Source organism: Leguminivora glycinivorella, chromosome 26, assembly GCF_023078275.1.
Source record: "Leguminivora glycinivorella isolate SPB_JAAS2020 chromosome 26, LegGlyc_1.1, whole genome shotgun sequence".
Classification (NCBI taxonomy): Eukaryota; Metazoa; Arthropoda; class Insecta; order Lepidoptera; family Tortricidae; genus Leguminivora; species Leguminivora glycinivorella.
This window is the reverse complement of record NC_062996.1, coordinates 11,198,826-11,211,930: the sequence shown is the minus strand read 5'-3', so window position 1 is coordinate 11,211,930 and position 13,105 is coordinate 11,198,826. Positions and strand designations below refer to the sequence as shown.

Sequence of the window (13,105 nt, the reverse complement as noted above, 5' to 3'; positions counted from 1 at the left end):
CATTTTCATGTCGTTTTTGAGATAAATTTAATACGGGCCCAGTAAAATTTGTTATGGCGAATTGAAATAACTCCAAGAAAAGTAGCGACTAAATTCTAGCTATTTCCAAGACCGTGGTGGAAACGAAACCACCGTTTAAGTGAATAGTTGCCGTAAGAAGAAAAGTGTCGTCCAATCTCTGAAGTTTTACTTAAAGTGCGTAATCATTTGATACAAGTATTGAATTGAATTTACGGTGAATTTATAGTGCAAATTTTATTGGAGGTAGAAAAGCCGACGTGGAAGCCAATCCCAGTTATGTTCGGAAATAATTTTATTTGTTTCCTCATCTGTGCTCCTGTTTACAAATCGAAACGGATTGACGAAAATGCGTAAATATCGAGGTTTCAATGGGAAGAAGGAGCACGAGAACAATAGAAGCAGAAGCAGTCCATCCACTGAAGGCTTATCACATTTCAAATAAAATTCCTGAGAACTTATTTCATCGCATTCATGATTGTATTTGATGTGATATCTGGTAAACCTCCAATATTTTCAAGTAAATGAAACAAGTTTATGTAATGTATATTATAATTAAACGTTATTATAGCTAGTTTGTTTTTATTTTACAATAAACCCTGTACTCTGCAATGATACTTATAATACCTATAGTTAGCGTATGAAAATGACAGGATAGCAGTGAACTGATCAACTATTTCAAAAGCCAATGATTTATTTATACTTTATTGCACATAGGTACAAATGGTGCTAAAAAGTCTTCAATCTCTAGAAAATGCCCAGCTAGCACCAATTTCTTGTCTTTATTCATCGTCTTAGGTTGGAAAATGATTTCGTGAGCGATGGCACGAAACCCCGTTTTAGTCACCAGTTTGTTAATTTCTCACTGAAAACAACAATTTTAATGTTATTGGCGATAATGTTGTAACCACCGTCGTCCAAAATTGTCTAATATAGTAAAATAACACAAGATTTCATTAATTTTTTCACAATTTTTACTTACTTCTCGCTTAACAGCGGCGACAATATTGTCCATAATGGTCACCTGTCACGTGGCGTGTCGTCGCGCACGGTCCCATCACTTATTCCTAAATATTCTAACATAGTTTCACTGATGTAAATGTCCCGGAATTTCATTGGAACTTTTTTTTTTGATACTTGAATTGTCACTAGTGTCACCGTATACATCATAATAATAGTGCCCTCTTGACAATAGTGATATATTTCTGGTCAAACGTACGAGTAAATGCTTGATAATGCGATTAGGGGTCGTCACTCATCACAATTAATGATTAATTACCGTCTATGATCCGAAGCTGATGTCCAGTTTTTGACTCTTAGAGCCGTATAAAAACACTTAAATTTTCTCACCTGACTTAATCCTAAATGCACAGACGCCGTTTCACTGATATACATTATTTTGCCATCAGGAGCCACCACGAAGATGAACCCGTCCAGGGTCTGCAGCAGGTGGCTGCCCAGCTCCCGGATGGAGAGCTCCCGGGGCTGAGGAGGGGGTGGTGACGCGCCCCACGCGTCTCCCAGACCTGAGGATACAGTGTAATGTGATTTAGTGACCTTGGTAAGTGGAGTTCAGGCTGGCAAGCATGGTCGAGCGATAAATGATAAAACATCAGGCCGTCAGACAGTTGTTTTATCATTTATCGCGCGACCATACTTATACGCCTGAGCGAAATGTGGACGGTATTTTGATTAGTTCAAGTTGAAGCATTTTCTCTCCATCTTCAGACTTGAGGATGAAGTGTAAACTGATTTAGTTGTCTTGGAGGTAAGTAGAGAGGCGAAACACATGTCGAGTCTCTTATCTTTGTTGGTGGTTTTGCTATATTTTATTGTTTTTTGCGGTGGGAAGGTGGGAATGCATTTGCATATCAAAATACGCAAGTAGCTATAACAACGGATTAGCACTGATTGACTAAGTAGCATGCTGTCTGATCGCGGATCAGCAAAGTAATTTTCTAGATTTTGATTGTCGTGTAAGGTAACGGACCCAATCATGGACAGTTTAAGAAAAATGTTCGCCTGTTTTTGATATTTCACTCATAAATGTAAAAATTCTACCGCTAAGCGTGTTAAATCTTGAATGTCCTATCCTTCTTTTACATTTCAAGCGTATTGCAGAATGGATACTCCTATTAGTTTCTTCATACTTAACAAATTAAAACTAGGTGTTTTTTCTCCAATTATGGACGGCAGTTCTCCAGTAATGGATCCCCCATTATGGACAGTGAAATAAGTTTAAAACTTTACTTTTAAAGCAAACTGATACTCAATGAGTCAATTTTATATACCATAAATACAATTAGTTTGAGTTATTTTAACATAGGACTGTTTCTTGTAAATTTTGGTTTTGTAAATTGTTCCTTGTCCATCATAGGAGGTAGGCAGTTTTTCGGTTCCAGTAATGGACACTCGCAAAATAACGCCATTTCTTTATATCTTTGGAGCAACAAACTAGTATGTTTTATACCTTATCTTATGCTTAATGCAGTAAGTAAAACGCATTCAAGTTTTCACCGAGTATTATTTTTTTATTTTTTTATGCGTGAACTTAACTCTCTTAGCAACATTACTAAGAATTCGTCTTGATATTTTTTTCAATAAACTAATGAATTTTATCTTGTCGCCAAATCCTTCAGAAATAGCCGAATTAATTGAAACTTCAAAATGAAACAGCTCTACAACTCTAATTTATGGTACATAGCCGTCAGTTTTTAGAAACTAATTTTAGATACTTATTTTTAAGGATTTGTGTTTTTTTGTCCATAATGGCATCACCGTCCATTATAAATAAATAAATAAATATTATAGGACATTCTTACACAGATTGACTGAGTCCCACGGTAAGCTCAAGAAGGCTTGTGTTGCAGGTACTCAGACAACGATATATATATAATATATAAATACTTATATACATAGAAAACATCCATGACTCAGGAACAAATATCTGTGCTCATCACACAAATAAATGCCCTTACCGGGATTCGAACCCGGGACCGCGGCGTAGCAGGCAGGGTCACTACCGACTGCGCCAGACCGGTCGTCGTCATTATGGGGTATTATTTCACCTTAGAAACTTCTGGAAATACCGACAGGTCAAATATCTCTCTCTCTTCAGAGCCTGGCATTCCTATTTCTATCATAAGTAACATATTAACATACCATCCGGAAAGACTTGACGCATCTTCAAAGTCGTCAGTCTGATGGCAGCTGTAATGGCAGCTGGCAAAGGGAGGAGCTTTGCCAGTTCGAGAAACTCAGTGTTCTCTTTCTGTCTTTGGTCTCTTGATATTTTTTCTCTTTCTAATAGCCAGTAGATTAAACTTACCATCTGTGAAGACTTGTCGCATCTTCAAGTAACTAGTCGTTAATCTGATGACAGAGGCTTTGTCGAGTTGTGACGTAATAGCAGCGGGGAGAGGGAGGAGCTTGGCCAGCTCGAAAAACTCAGTGTTCTCTTTTTCTCTTCGGAGTCTGACATTCTTTCTCTTTCTAATAACCAGTAAATAACTTACCATCTGGGAACACTTGTCGCATTTTCAAGTAACTAGTCGTCAATCTGATGACAGAGGCTTTGTCGAGTTGTGACGTAATGGCAGCTGGGAGAGGGAGTAGCTTGGCCAGCTCGAGAAACTCGGCGTTCTCTTTTTCTCGTCGGGAGCGGGCGGCGTTCTTGCTCTTTTCTTTCATGATGGCCGCCGCGTCGAGCGGCGCGGGCCGCTGGTCTTTGCGGCAAGCTGTGGGAGAAGAATATGTTACTATCATCCATACTAATATTATAAATGGGAAAGTGTGTGTGTCTGTTTGTTTGTCCGTCTTTCTCGGCAAAATAGAGCGACGAATTGACTTGATTTTTTAAGTGGAGATAGTTGAAGGGATAGAGAGTGACATAGGCTACTTTTTGTCTCTTTCTAACCCCCCACTTTCCTAAAATGGAGGTTGGAAGTTTGTATGGAGCATTTTGAAATTTTCGATTTAACGTGTGCAAAGCCACGTACGGGCAAAAGCAGTAGTTAATAAAATTATGAGTTGGCCATGACGGCCGGAGCCTAATATGACTTTCAATCCGGAGGTCGCTGGTTCGAACCCCGGCTCGTACCAATGAGTTTTTCGGAACTTAGGAGTGAAATGTCATTTGATACAAAATTTTACCAGTCATTTTTCGGTGAAGGAAAACGTTATGAGGAAACCGGACTACTTAATCCCAATAAGGCCTAGTTACCATTCGAGTTAGAAGATCAAATGGCAGTCGCTTTCGTAAAACTTGTGTCTATGCCAAATCTTGGGAACTTGGGATTAGTTGTCAAAGTAGATGCCAGGCTCCCATGGCGAATGCCGGGATAACGCAAGGAGGATGATGTATTTTTTAAATATTTCGCTTTACATATTAACAATTCCAGATAAATAAGTAATAATGGGTACTTCAAGGTCTTCAAGATAGCTCTATAAAATATTTAATGATTAACTCTTTTGTTCCGAACCAGAGATAAGGCACGTTGGCTATGATTTAACGAGAACATATGTCAATAATTCAATATGGCAATGAAACATACGTGTACTAATACTAATAAATATATGTATTAGGATATTAGCTTAATGATCCAGCGCGGAAATGCTGCTAGTGTTGGCATTGTGTCGCAGGGGACACTGTGTAGAATTGTTTTAATTTTGTTTTCTATTAAGTATTTAAAGTTTAGTTAACAGCATAGAGGAATAAATAAATCAATCAATCAATCAAATCGTTTATTTGCAAGAATACAGTCAAGTAGATGGTATCAAACAAATGTAAAGTGCAGTGTATTCAGCCAGCTAGAGGGCATGCAAAATCTTATAGAAAACTAGTTTCATACAGCGTTCCTTATAACTATGACTAGAATTTATGACTATCATGCAGCATGCATAATAAACATCCTACAACTACATCCTAAAAGGAAAGAGTTGTGTTGAATAAAACTATAAAATAATAAATAAAACTATAAAACTATGAATTACAACTCTTTCCATACCATAATTAGTTATTCTTCTATGGTTTACAGCAGTGTTTTTCAAAGTGTGGGTCGCGACCCCCAGGGGGGTCGCGGCATCTATCCAAGGGGGTCGCGAAGTTCAGCTTTATGATAAACTGGTTACGTTTTTTTTAACTTAAAAAAGTCAAATTCTTGAAAATTAAAAGGTTAACCTTAAATAACTATTTTTATGATAAATAAATAAATTGTGTTTATTTGTTGAAGACGTCAGCTCGCATAAATATGAAGTAGCAAATGGGATCAAAACTTTAAGGGCTTCTTTTACTAAATGCAGCCATTCTTTTAACCCAGAACGCGTCAATTGAAATGGTGCTTCTTTCAACGAGGCGTTGAGATCGGCCTGCTCAACGGACTTAATATTTAAAAAAATATTCATAATCCAACTTTCCATCACCAATCAATGTTACAGTTGAGAAATAACTTTGGAGTTGGTTTTTTAAACTTTGCAAGCTCTCCACCATATCTGATGATATTTCTTGAATGATCTTAGCCATGCAAGGGAAATAATCAAACTGCATACGCATACGCAAACTGCATGCTGTGTTAAAATGTAGTCCACAACTCAATTTTTGCTAGAAATCCGTTAACTTTATCTTTTTCTCTAATTATGTTTTCGTCCCTTTCTTTGCAGACTTGCGATCATAACATTTAAGTGGTCAAAGATACCGGCAAGGCTACTTTCAATATCGTAACATAATCAACAACAATATTGTAAAAATATTAATAATTCTGATTGAAGCTCTATAACGCGTGTTAAAACCCTTCCTCTCGAAAGCCATCTCACCCCTGAGTTATAAGTGATAAAGTACACCCATATCTACGCATACTATTCGCAATAGACGAGTTTGCGAACTTTTATTTATAAAAGTTGTAAATTCGATTCGATTCGATGTGCTGAAAGATGTATGAATAGTAGGTACATTACGATACAAGTGCGTAAGAAGGAAGCTCGAAACGAGTGGCGATAAATTAAAACACGACCGAAGGGAGTGTTTTAAATCGACACGAGTTACGAATTTCCTTTTCGCACGTGTATCGTGCTACGTTTTTCAGTACAGATGAGCCTCCGAAGTTTCGACCTGGCATACCTATAATGAACCACTTCTCGAACTAGTGCGTAAAAAAACGACCATCTGTACTGAAAAATTTATTACATCGTTCAGCACTAAGTTATAGGTAATATTAGAAACGAGGTATGGGGGTCGCGAAAAAATTTGAGAGGTCATAATGGGCCGTGGCACCATAAAGTTTGAAAAACACTGGTTTACAGTATCTTTTTGAGTATTTGTTTCTATAATAAATAGTCACGACTCTTCTCTTTCCGTACAGACTACAATTTTTTTTCTACTGACTTTTGTACATACATACATACAATCACGCCTGTATCCCATAAAGGGGTAGGCAGAGCACATGAAACTGCTAAAGTTTCAGTGCCACTCTTGGCAAATAACTTTTGTAAAGTATGAAAAGTCTCCCAGTTTCCAGCCAGTGTTTTTAATTTTCCGATACGGCCATCCTGACCTGCCCCACGCCCCGGTATTACAAATTCACGAATTATTCGCGTTACGCAACGATGCATATTCATACCTGGCGTCTAGCTCGCTAGTGTTACCAAAATTGTACCTACAGTTAAAAGCGTAAGCCAAAGTAAAAGTTATACCGCTAGCTGTCATTAATAGCAATGGGCTAGCAGCTAGGTGCTACTGTAGTCTTACATTTTCCAGTCAGTGCTTTTTTTTTTCGACACGGCCATCCTGACCTGCCCCACGCCCCGGGTATAACAAACTCAGGAATTATTCGCGATGCATATTCATGCCTTTGCCTACCTGGCGTCTAGCTCGCCAGTGTTACCTCAATTGTACAATTATGAGCGTAAACCAAAGTAAAAGTTAACCGCTATAATAGCAATAGGCTAGCAGCTATATGCTAATAGCAACTGTAGTCTCACATTTTCCAGCCAGTGTTTTTTTTTCCGACACGGCCATCCTGACCTGCCCCACGCCCCGGTATTACAAATTCAGGAATTATTCGCGTTACGCAACGATGAATATTCATGCGCTCGCGCCTACCTGGCGTCTAGCTTGCTAGGGTTACCAACATTGTGCAATTATGAACACTATACAAAATTAAATTTTGAAAATACCCCTGATATAGTGAACCAAATTTCAAACATGGCTATAAGAACACTCCCGACTAATTCAGTTTAAAGAAAAACGAAATGTAAATCGTTCAATCAGTTAGAATAACTTCGGAGATTTTTAAAATGGTTGATAATGAATACTAAAGTTCCCAAGGTACGAACATGAAATTGATAATTTCATGTTAATAGTTAATAAAATATAATTAAACTTATTTTTCATCACGCATAATTCGCATAAAAGTCTGCGAGAATTACTAGGTACATATTTTTAAATTAAAGGAGAAATTCACACTTCAGGCAGGACTCGAACCTGCGACTGACTGATTTGCCGAAGTCTCCTTTGCTAAGTTGGTCATAGCAATTGCTGCGGCAGTTGGTCACAAGTTCGAGTCCTGCTAGAAGTTTGAATTTATCCATCTTTCCTCTAATTTAAAAAGGTGTAAGAAAGATTTAATTAGATTATTTATTATAAACTGAAATAGATACCATAAGTACACTAAAGAAAAAGCGATCAAGCCCACTGGTGGCGAAGCCGGGAATCGAACCCGGATCTCCAGCTAACGCGGCTGACGTGATAAACCGCTACACCACCCCGACCGCGCAGATTATTTATCTTGACAACTTAAAAAGTTTCAATTTGAAAAGAATTTATTTTTATCAACCCTGATTCAGTCGTGGCACTCAAAAGCGGCAGCCCTAGCTCTCAGCACCACATTTGGCGGGAAAACAACAGCGCTGATGAATAATTTCATCCAATAGCAACCGCGCCGTGTTCTGATTGGTCGAGAAATTTAGGTGAAATGTTTGACCAATGTAAAATGACCTAGAGATATCTTGTCTTTTAAAGAGAAGCGAATATATTACCTGAATTATTATATTTATTATACAACGCAAGGGTGCTGTAAAACGGATACTAATAACTTTTTGCAACTTCCGTTAATTCAATTGATTTATATATCGCATCAGATAACAAGTTTTAGTAAATGTTACATTAAAACCACTTGTAATAAATAGGGACACTTAAAGTATAAATAAAATATTAAAATTCAAATTTGTACAATATGTATGTGTGTAATATCGAAATAGTCATATAGTAACATTTAAAAAAAAAATTCGTTTCATTTTCTATTTTCACCGTGTGTTCTCTGTGCAAGTTTGTTTGCTTTCGGAATGTCACCTTTAATGCTTACAAATCACATCACAGGCTTACATTCAGCTGAGAATTGAACAGCCAGATCCCCTTCTAAATTAATGAGACATACAACGTTTTGGAGCGGAGTCGTGAACCCTAGGCGACAATATACAACATATGGCAGCAATTTGTATGAAACAGTGCGTATTGCCCGCGATCAGTTTAATTTTTTGTTACATGGGTGGTAAACAAGAGTTTTTTTAACGATATATAAAACCATAACAAATAAATGTAAATATCTATAAGAAATAAGCAACTGAAATAAAAACTAGCGCTATTATGATCGCACGGACCAGTACTGGCCATATTAAAATAAAGTACGGAAATAGAAAAAAAACGAAAAATAAAAATAAGAATGTTTTATTTTCTTATAAGACCAGTCGAGAATAAAATAAAATAAAAAATATTTCCCATTTCTAAAAATCTAATGAAATTGCAAGTACCTAATTGACGTAGATGGGTAAGTGTTAGTAATATTAGATAAATTGTGCCAAATAAAATAATAAAAAAATCACATTAATAAACTTACGTAAATCCGCAAAAATATCGCTCGTGAATCTCGTCAAATTCTTTCTGCACGGATATTTCATTTTTAAAATTTAAAAAAAAATGGAAACTTCTAATCCGCACTCAATAACGTAACTGATTATTTCATAAATAGAATTGCACCTCACTCGAACAGGTTCACTTGCATACTGGCAGAACACCTCCTTCCTATGTCCGTTTCCGTAAAAAAAAAAACGACAGGTACAATAATGGCGGACAATAAGTTGTCAAATAAATAAAAGAGCCCGTATGCTTGCGCCGATTGGTCGCCATTGTGCCTGATAGGATTGTTATTGTTACGTCATGGTTATATTCTGTAAGCGTCTAGTTTGTTTTCATAGGGATTTGATAAAGATGTGCGATTGACAGATCAACAAAAGAATAACTGTAGATTTGAGAGAGATGGTGAGATATTTGGCGTTAGATTGCAATCCTGCGGGATCCTTTATAGTGCCGTTACTTAAGCTCTGTTTTTGTATCCCAGGCAGGCAAGCATGGTCGCGCGATAAATGATAAAATATCAGGCCATCCCTATCGCACTATTAGTAACTTCGCTAGAGAACGGCCTGATGCTGGCCTGCCAGATCTCAGTGGATTCTTAAAGCTAATATCCGGATCCCGAACAGTTGCCGCCCATACTTTATCCAATACAGGCTGTTAACCCTACCCTGCATTTATATATTACAGGCTGCGCTTTTTGTCCGGGAAAATTCAGATTTATTCGTATTAAAACGAGATAAGGAAAATACTAGACCGCAATACAGGAATAAACTCCTTTTACCAAAAACTAATTTAGAAATGTGTAAAAATAGTCCCCAATATAAATGCATTTTGATATTTAATAAAATTCCTAACGCAATCAAATTAGAACCTAGAAATGAATTATTTAAAAGCAAATTTAAAAAATTACTAATTGATAAATGCTATTACTCGGTTAAGGATTTCCTTAATGACAATAGTTTGGATAGCATACCATAATCTTTCAAATAATATTAGAATATTAAATGAATTGTATTTATTGAATGTAATCAAATTAAATCATTAAATTAATTGTTATTATATAATAATACCTAAAGTTTAGCTTTTAGTCTAGTTTTAAGTTTCTGTTGCATGCCCTTCCAGGGTGTCATGGCCTTACTTGTACCTTATTATGTAACATCCTAATTTTATTGTACATGACTACAACAAATAAAATGAAATAAATGACAGTCCGATTTAGTATTATTTTACTACCGAATCTTAGTCTTAAGTTCATAGACATATACATTTTAACATCACATTACAGTACATATTAAAATTTAAATAAGTGAAACGAACAGCGTGATACTAAAAAGGGGCGCGATTCAGCATAATGTCAATGTCACAGTAAATTTTACTGCAACGCTGGTTTTCAGTCGGACCTTAGTAGGTACTTTACTAAACCTAAACTAATTAAACTAGTTTAAAAAATAAGAGAGTTCGATTGACCCCTTGGCGATATTTGCATTTTCTAAAACATGTAGGGGTTGTTCGTATTCATCACTATACATATACATTCGGAAAGATAATATATCAGACCCTGTGCCTGTGGGTTATATCTCCTTTTTCCGCACTGACCCTACCACCTCTTAGATTGGCTACTTAGTCCTCAATTGTAGTGACTTACTCCAGACACGGGAAATGTTTGTGAGACTGAAATGAACAGTCATTTCCGAAATCCGAACCGATACCGAATAACCGATACGAAATTTAAATTTTAAACTACATTCAAGAAGTAAAACGTAGTTCCAACTTAAAGGACTACATCGGACATGCAACCCTTCTACTGTTGCGAAATCTATAAAAGCTTTATGTTGCACGCTGGTCTTATCATCGAGAGACACAAAACAAGATCCAACAGGCCATTCAATAAACGCACAAAACTTTAATCGCTCTATCAACCATTCAAATTGATCATAAACAATAATAACTAAAATTAATGGTTCATTATGCGCCGTCACAACCGAGTTTAATACTCGACTAAAAGGACACATCGATAAAATGGCATGCGATTTGCATATCTACCATCTTGGCTGTTTGAGTCACCCGAGTCGCGGAAAAAATTAAAAAGAAACTTGAGTTGTCTATGGAGTGTGATTTTGAAGATAACGGTCGCGGTTGACCAGATGTCAGTTTGTTTGAAGGTTTTTAATGTGAATGCTATTGAGTCATATTCACGATGGATTTAAAATTTAAGAAAGAGATATAAATATTTAAAAAAATGGTTAGTAGGTACTTAACATAACACTGTAACATACAATCACGCCTGTATCCTATAAAGGGGTAGACAGATCATATGAAACTAAGTACTCAAGTTTCAGTGCCACTCATGGCAATTAAGGGGTTGAAAGAAAACGAAATTGTGACATTGCAGTGAATAAAATGGCAAGCGCTGATGGCCTAGCGGTAAGAGCGTGCGACTTACGATCCGGAGGCCGCGGGTTCGAACCCGGGCTCGTACCAATGAGTTTTTCGAAACTTATGTGCAAAATGTCATTTGATATTAAAATTTGCCAGTCGCTTTTCGGTGAAGGAAAACATCGTGAGGAAACCGGACTAATTCCAATAAGGCCTAGTTACCCTTCGGGTTGGAAGGTCAGATGGCAGTCGCTTTCGTAAAACCAGTGCCTACGCCAAATCTTGGGATTAGTTGTCAAAGCGGAGCCCAGACTCCCATGAGCCGTGGCAAATGCCGGGATAACGCAAGGAGGATGATGATGCAGTGAATAAAATGGTTAAGTAATAACTTAATATGTAGTTGAAATATATTGTTAAAGTTTACAATATCTCTTAACATAACATACATGATGTCTATCTGTCAAATCATTTCAAATTGCGTTGACTAGAATTCACTGTGCATACGTAAAATATTGTAAAAAGGAATGAAAATAGAATATAAATCTTTGTCCCCTTATTATTTTAATTAAACGCACTCTCAAGGGTCACGAAGGGTAAGGAAACTAAATCCAAAACATATTTAAACATGATTAAAATCCATTTAAAATAATCGCCAAACTTCACACTACCGGCCGTCCTTACAACAGTTACAACACAAGCAACATTGACATGGCGTCAACTTTATACCATAGATAATAGAGTTGGAATAGTGAGCTGGCAAAACGGCTGGCATCCGAAACAAAGATATGCACGTGCGTCTAATCCTCGCATCCGAGGATCCGGGTCCTCCCGGTGGTCCCCTCCGTTAGCCCCTTCCCCTCCCCCCCATCCCCCCGCAGCTCTAGAGAGGTGTCATTCACATTGCATTTTCAGTTCATACTATGATATTTAACTGGTACTAAAACACAGAAATCTATGTCTTTCTTGATATTGATGGATTTCTTCAGAATGTAGTCAGTCAAGAATTCGCAGAACTGTAGATTCAGTTTTGATCTATGTATATACTAGTACTAGTTTTAGCGGAAAGATTATTTATATGCTATTAACTCTCTAAGTTTCTAATGGGGTGGCAACGCGCATGTGACACTGTTTGAGTTGCAGGCGTCCATAGGTTACGGTGACTGCTTTACATCAAGCGGGCCGTATGCTTGTTTGCCACCGACGTAGTATAAAAAAACTTATGTACCTATAGGATATGACGTATTAGTTTATTCCGCAAAGCCAGACAAAAATGAAGTCTAAAAGAAAGGAAAACAAAATCTGTACCATTATCTTTCAATTGATGTGTCAGCAAAGCTTGTTGTATTGTTAATTTGTTACTACGATTACTACAATTATTATTGTAGAGGTCACAGTAGATTGGTTTTTTTTTAATTTAGACTCTCGTAGTCCTAAGAATAACGGCAGATTGACAAGTATTGTTTTAAAGGGGGCCCTGTTATTACTGCGCACGAGTAATTTATTGTTTTCTGCAGTTTCGAGTGTTTATGATGCATTTTAGAGACGGATTATGAGGTTTAGTTGTAAAAAGAACGAATGAGGGATGTGCTTTGAGTAAACATTGGAGATTTGTTGCGTTGCGTGCTTGTATAGATACAGAAACAAATACATATAGTGTTAAAAACTCCACACTTTTATCGAGAAATCAAATCTTATAAACATATTGTGTTTACTGTAGGTGTAGGCACACCTCGGACACTGGCGATCAAATATATGAAAGAGGCGCGTTCCTAGCACGCAGTCGATAAGCTCGTGTAGGTTAACGCG

The 13,105-nt window shown here is 37.1% G+C and overlaps 1 protein-coding gene across 1 annotated transcript in view; it reads right to left on the bottom strand.

The window, feature by feature from the left end:
• The window catches only part of LOC125239990 (single-minded homolog 1), a 28,912-nt gene extending 19,892 nt beyond the window's left edge, over positions 1-9,020 (bottom strand). The window contains exons 1-3 of the mRNA XM_048147785.1: positions 8,907-9,020; positions 3,534-3,755; positions 1,369-1,544 (exon numbers count right to left, since the gene is read on the bottom strand). Coding sequence (XP_048003742.1) covers positions 1,369-1,544; positions 3,534-3,755; positions 8,907-8,967 — 459 coding nt within the window. The 5' untranslated portion in view covers positions 8,968-9,020. The remainder of the gene's footprint in view (positions 1-1,368; positions 1,545-3,533; positions 3,756-8,906) is intronic.
• Between the last annotated feature and the right edge of the window lie 4,085 nt (positions 9,021-13,105).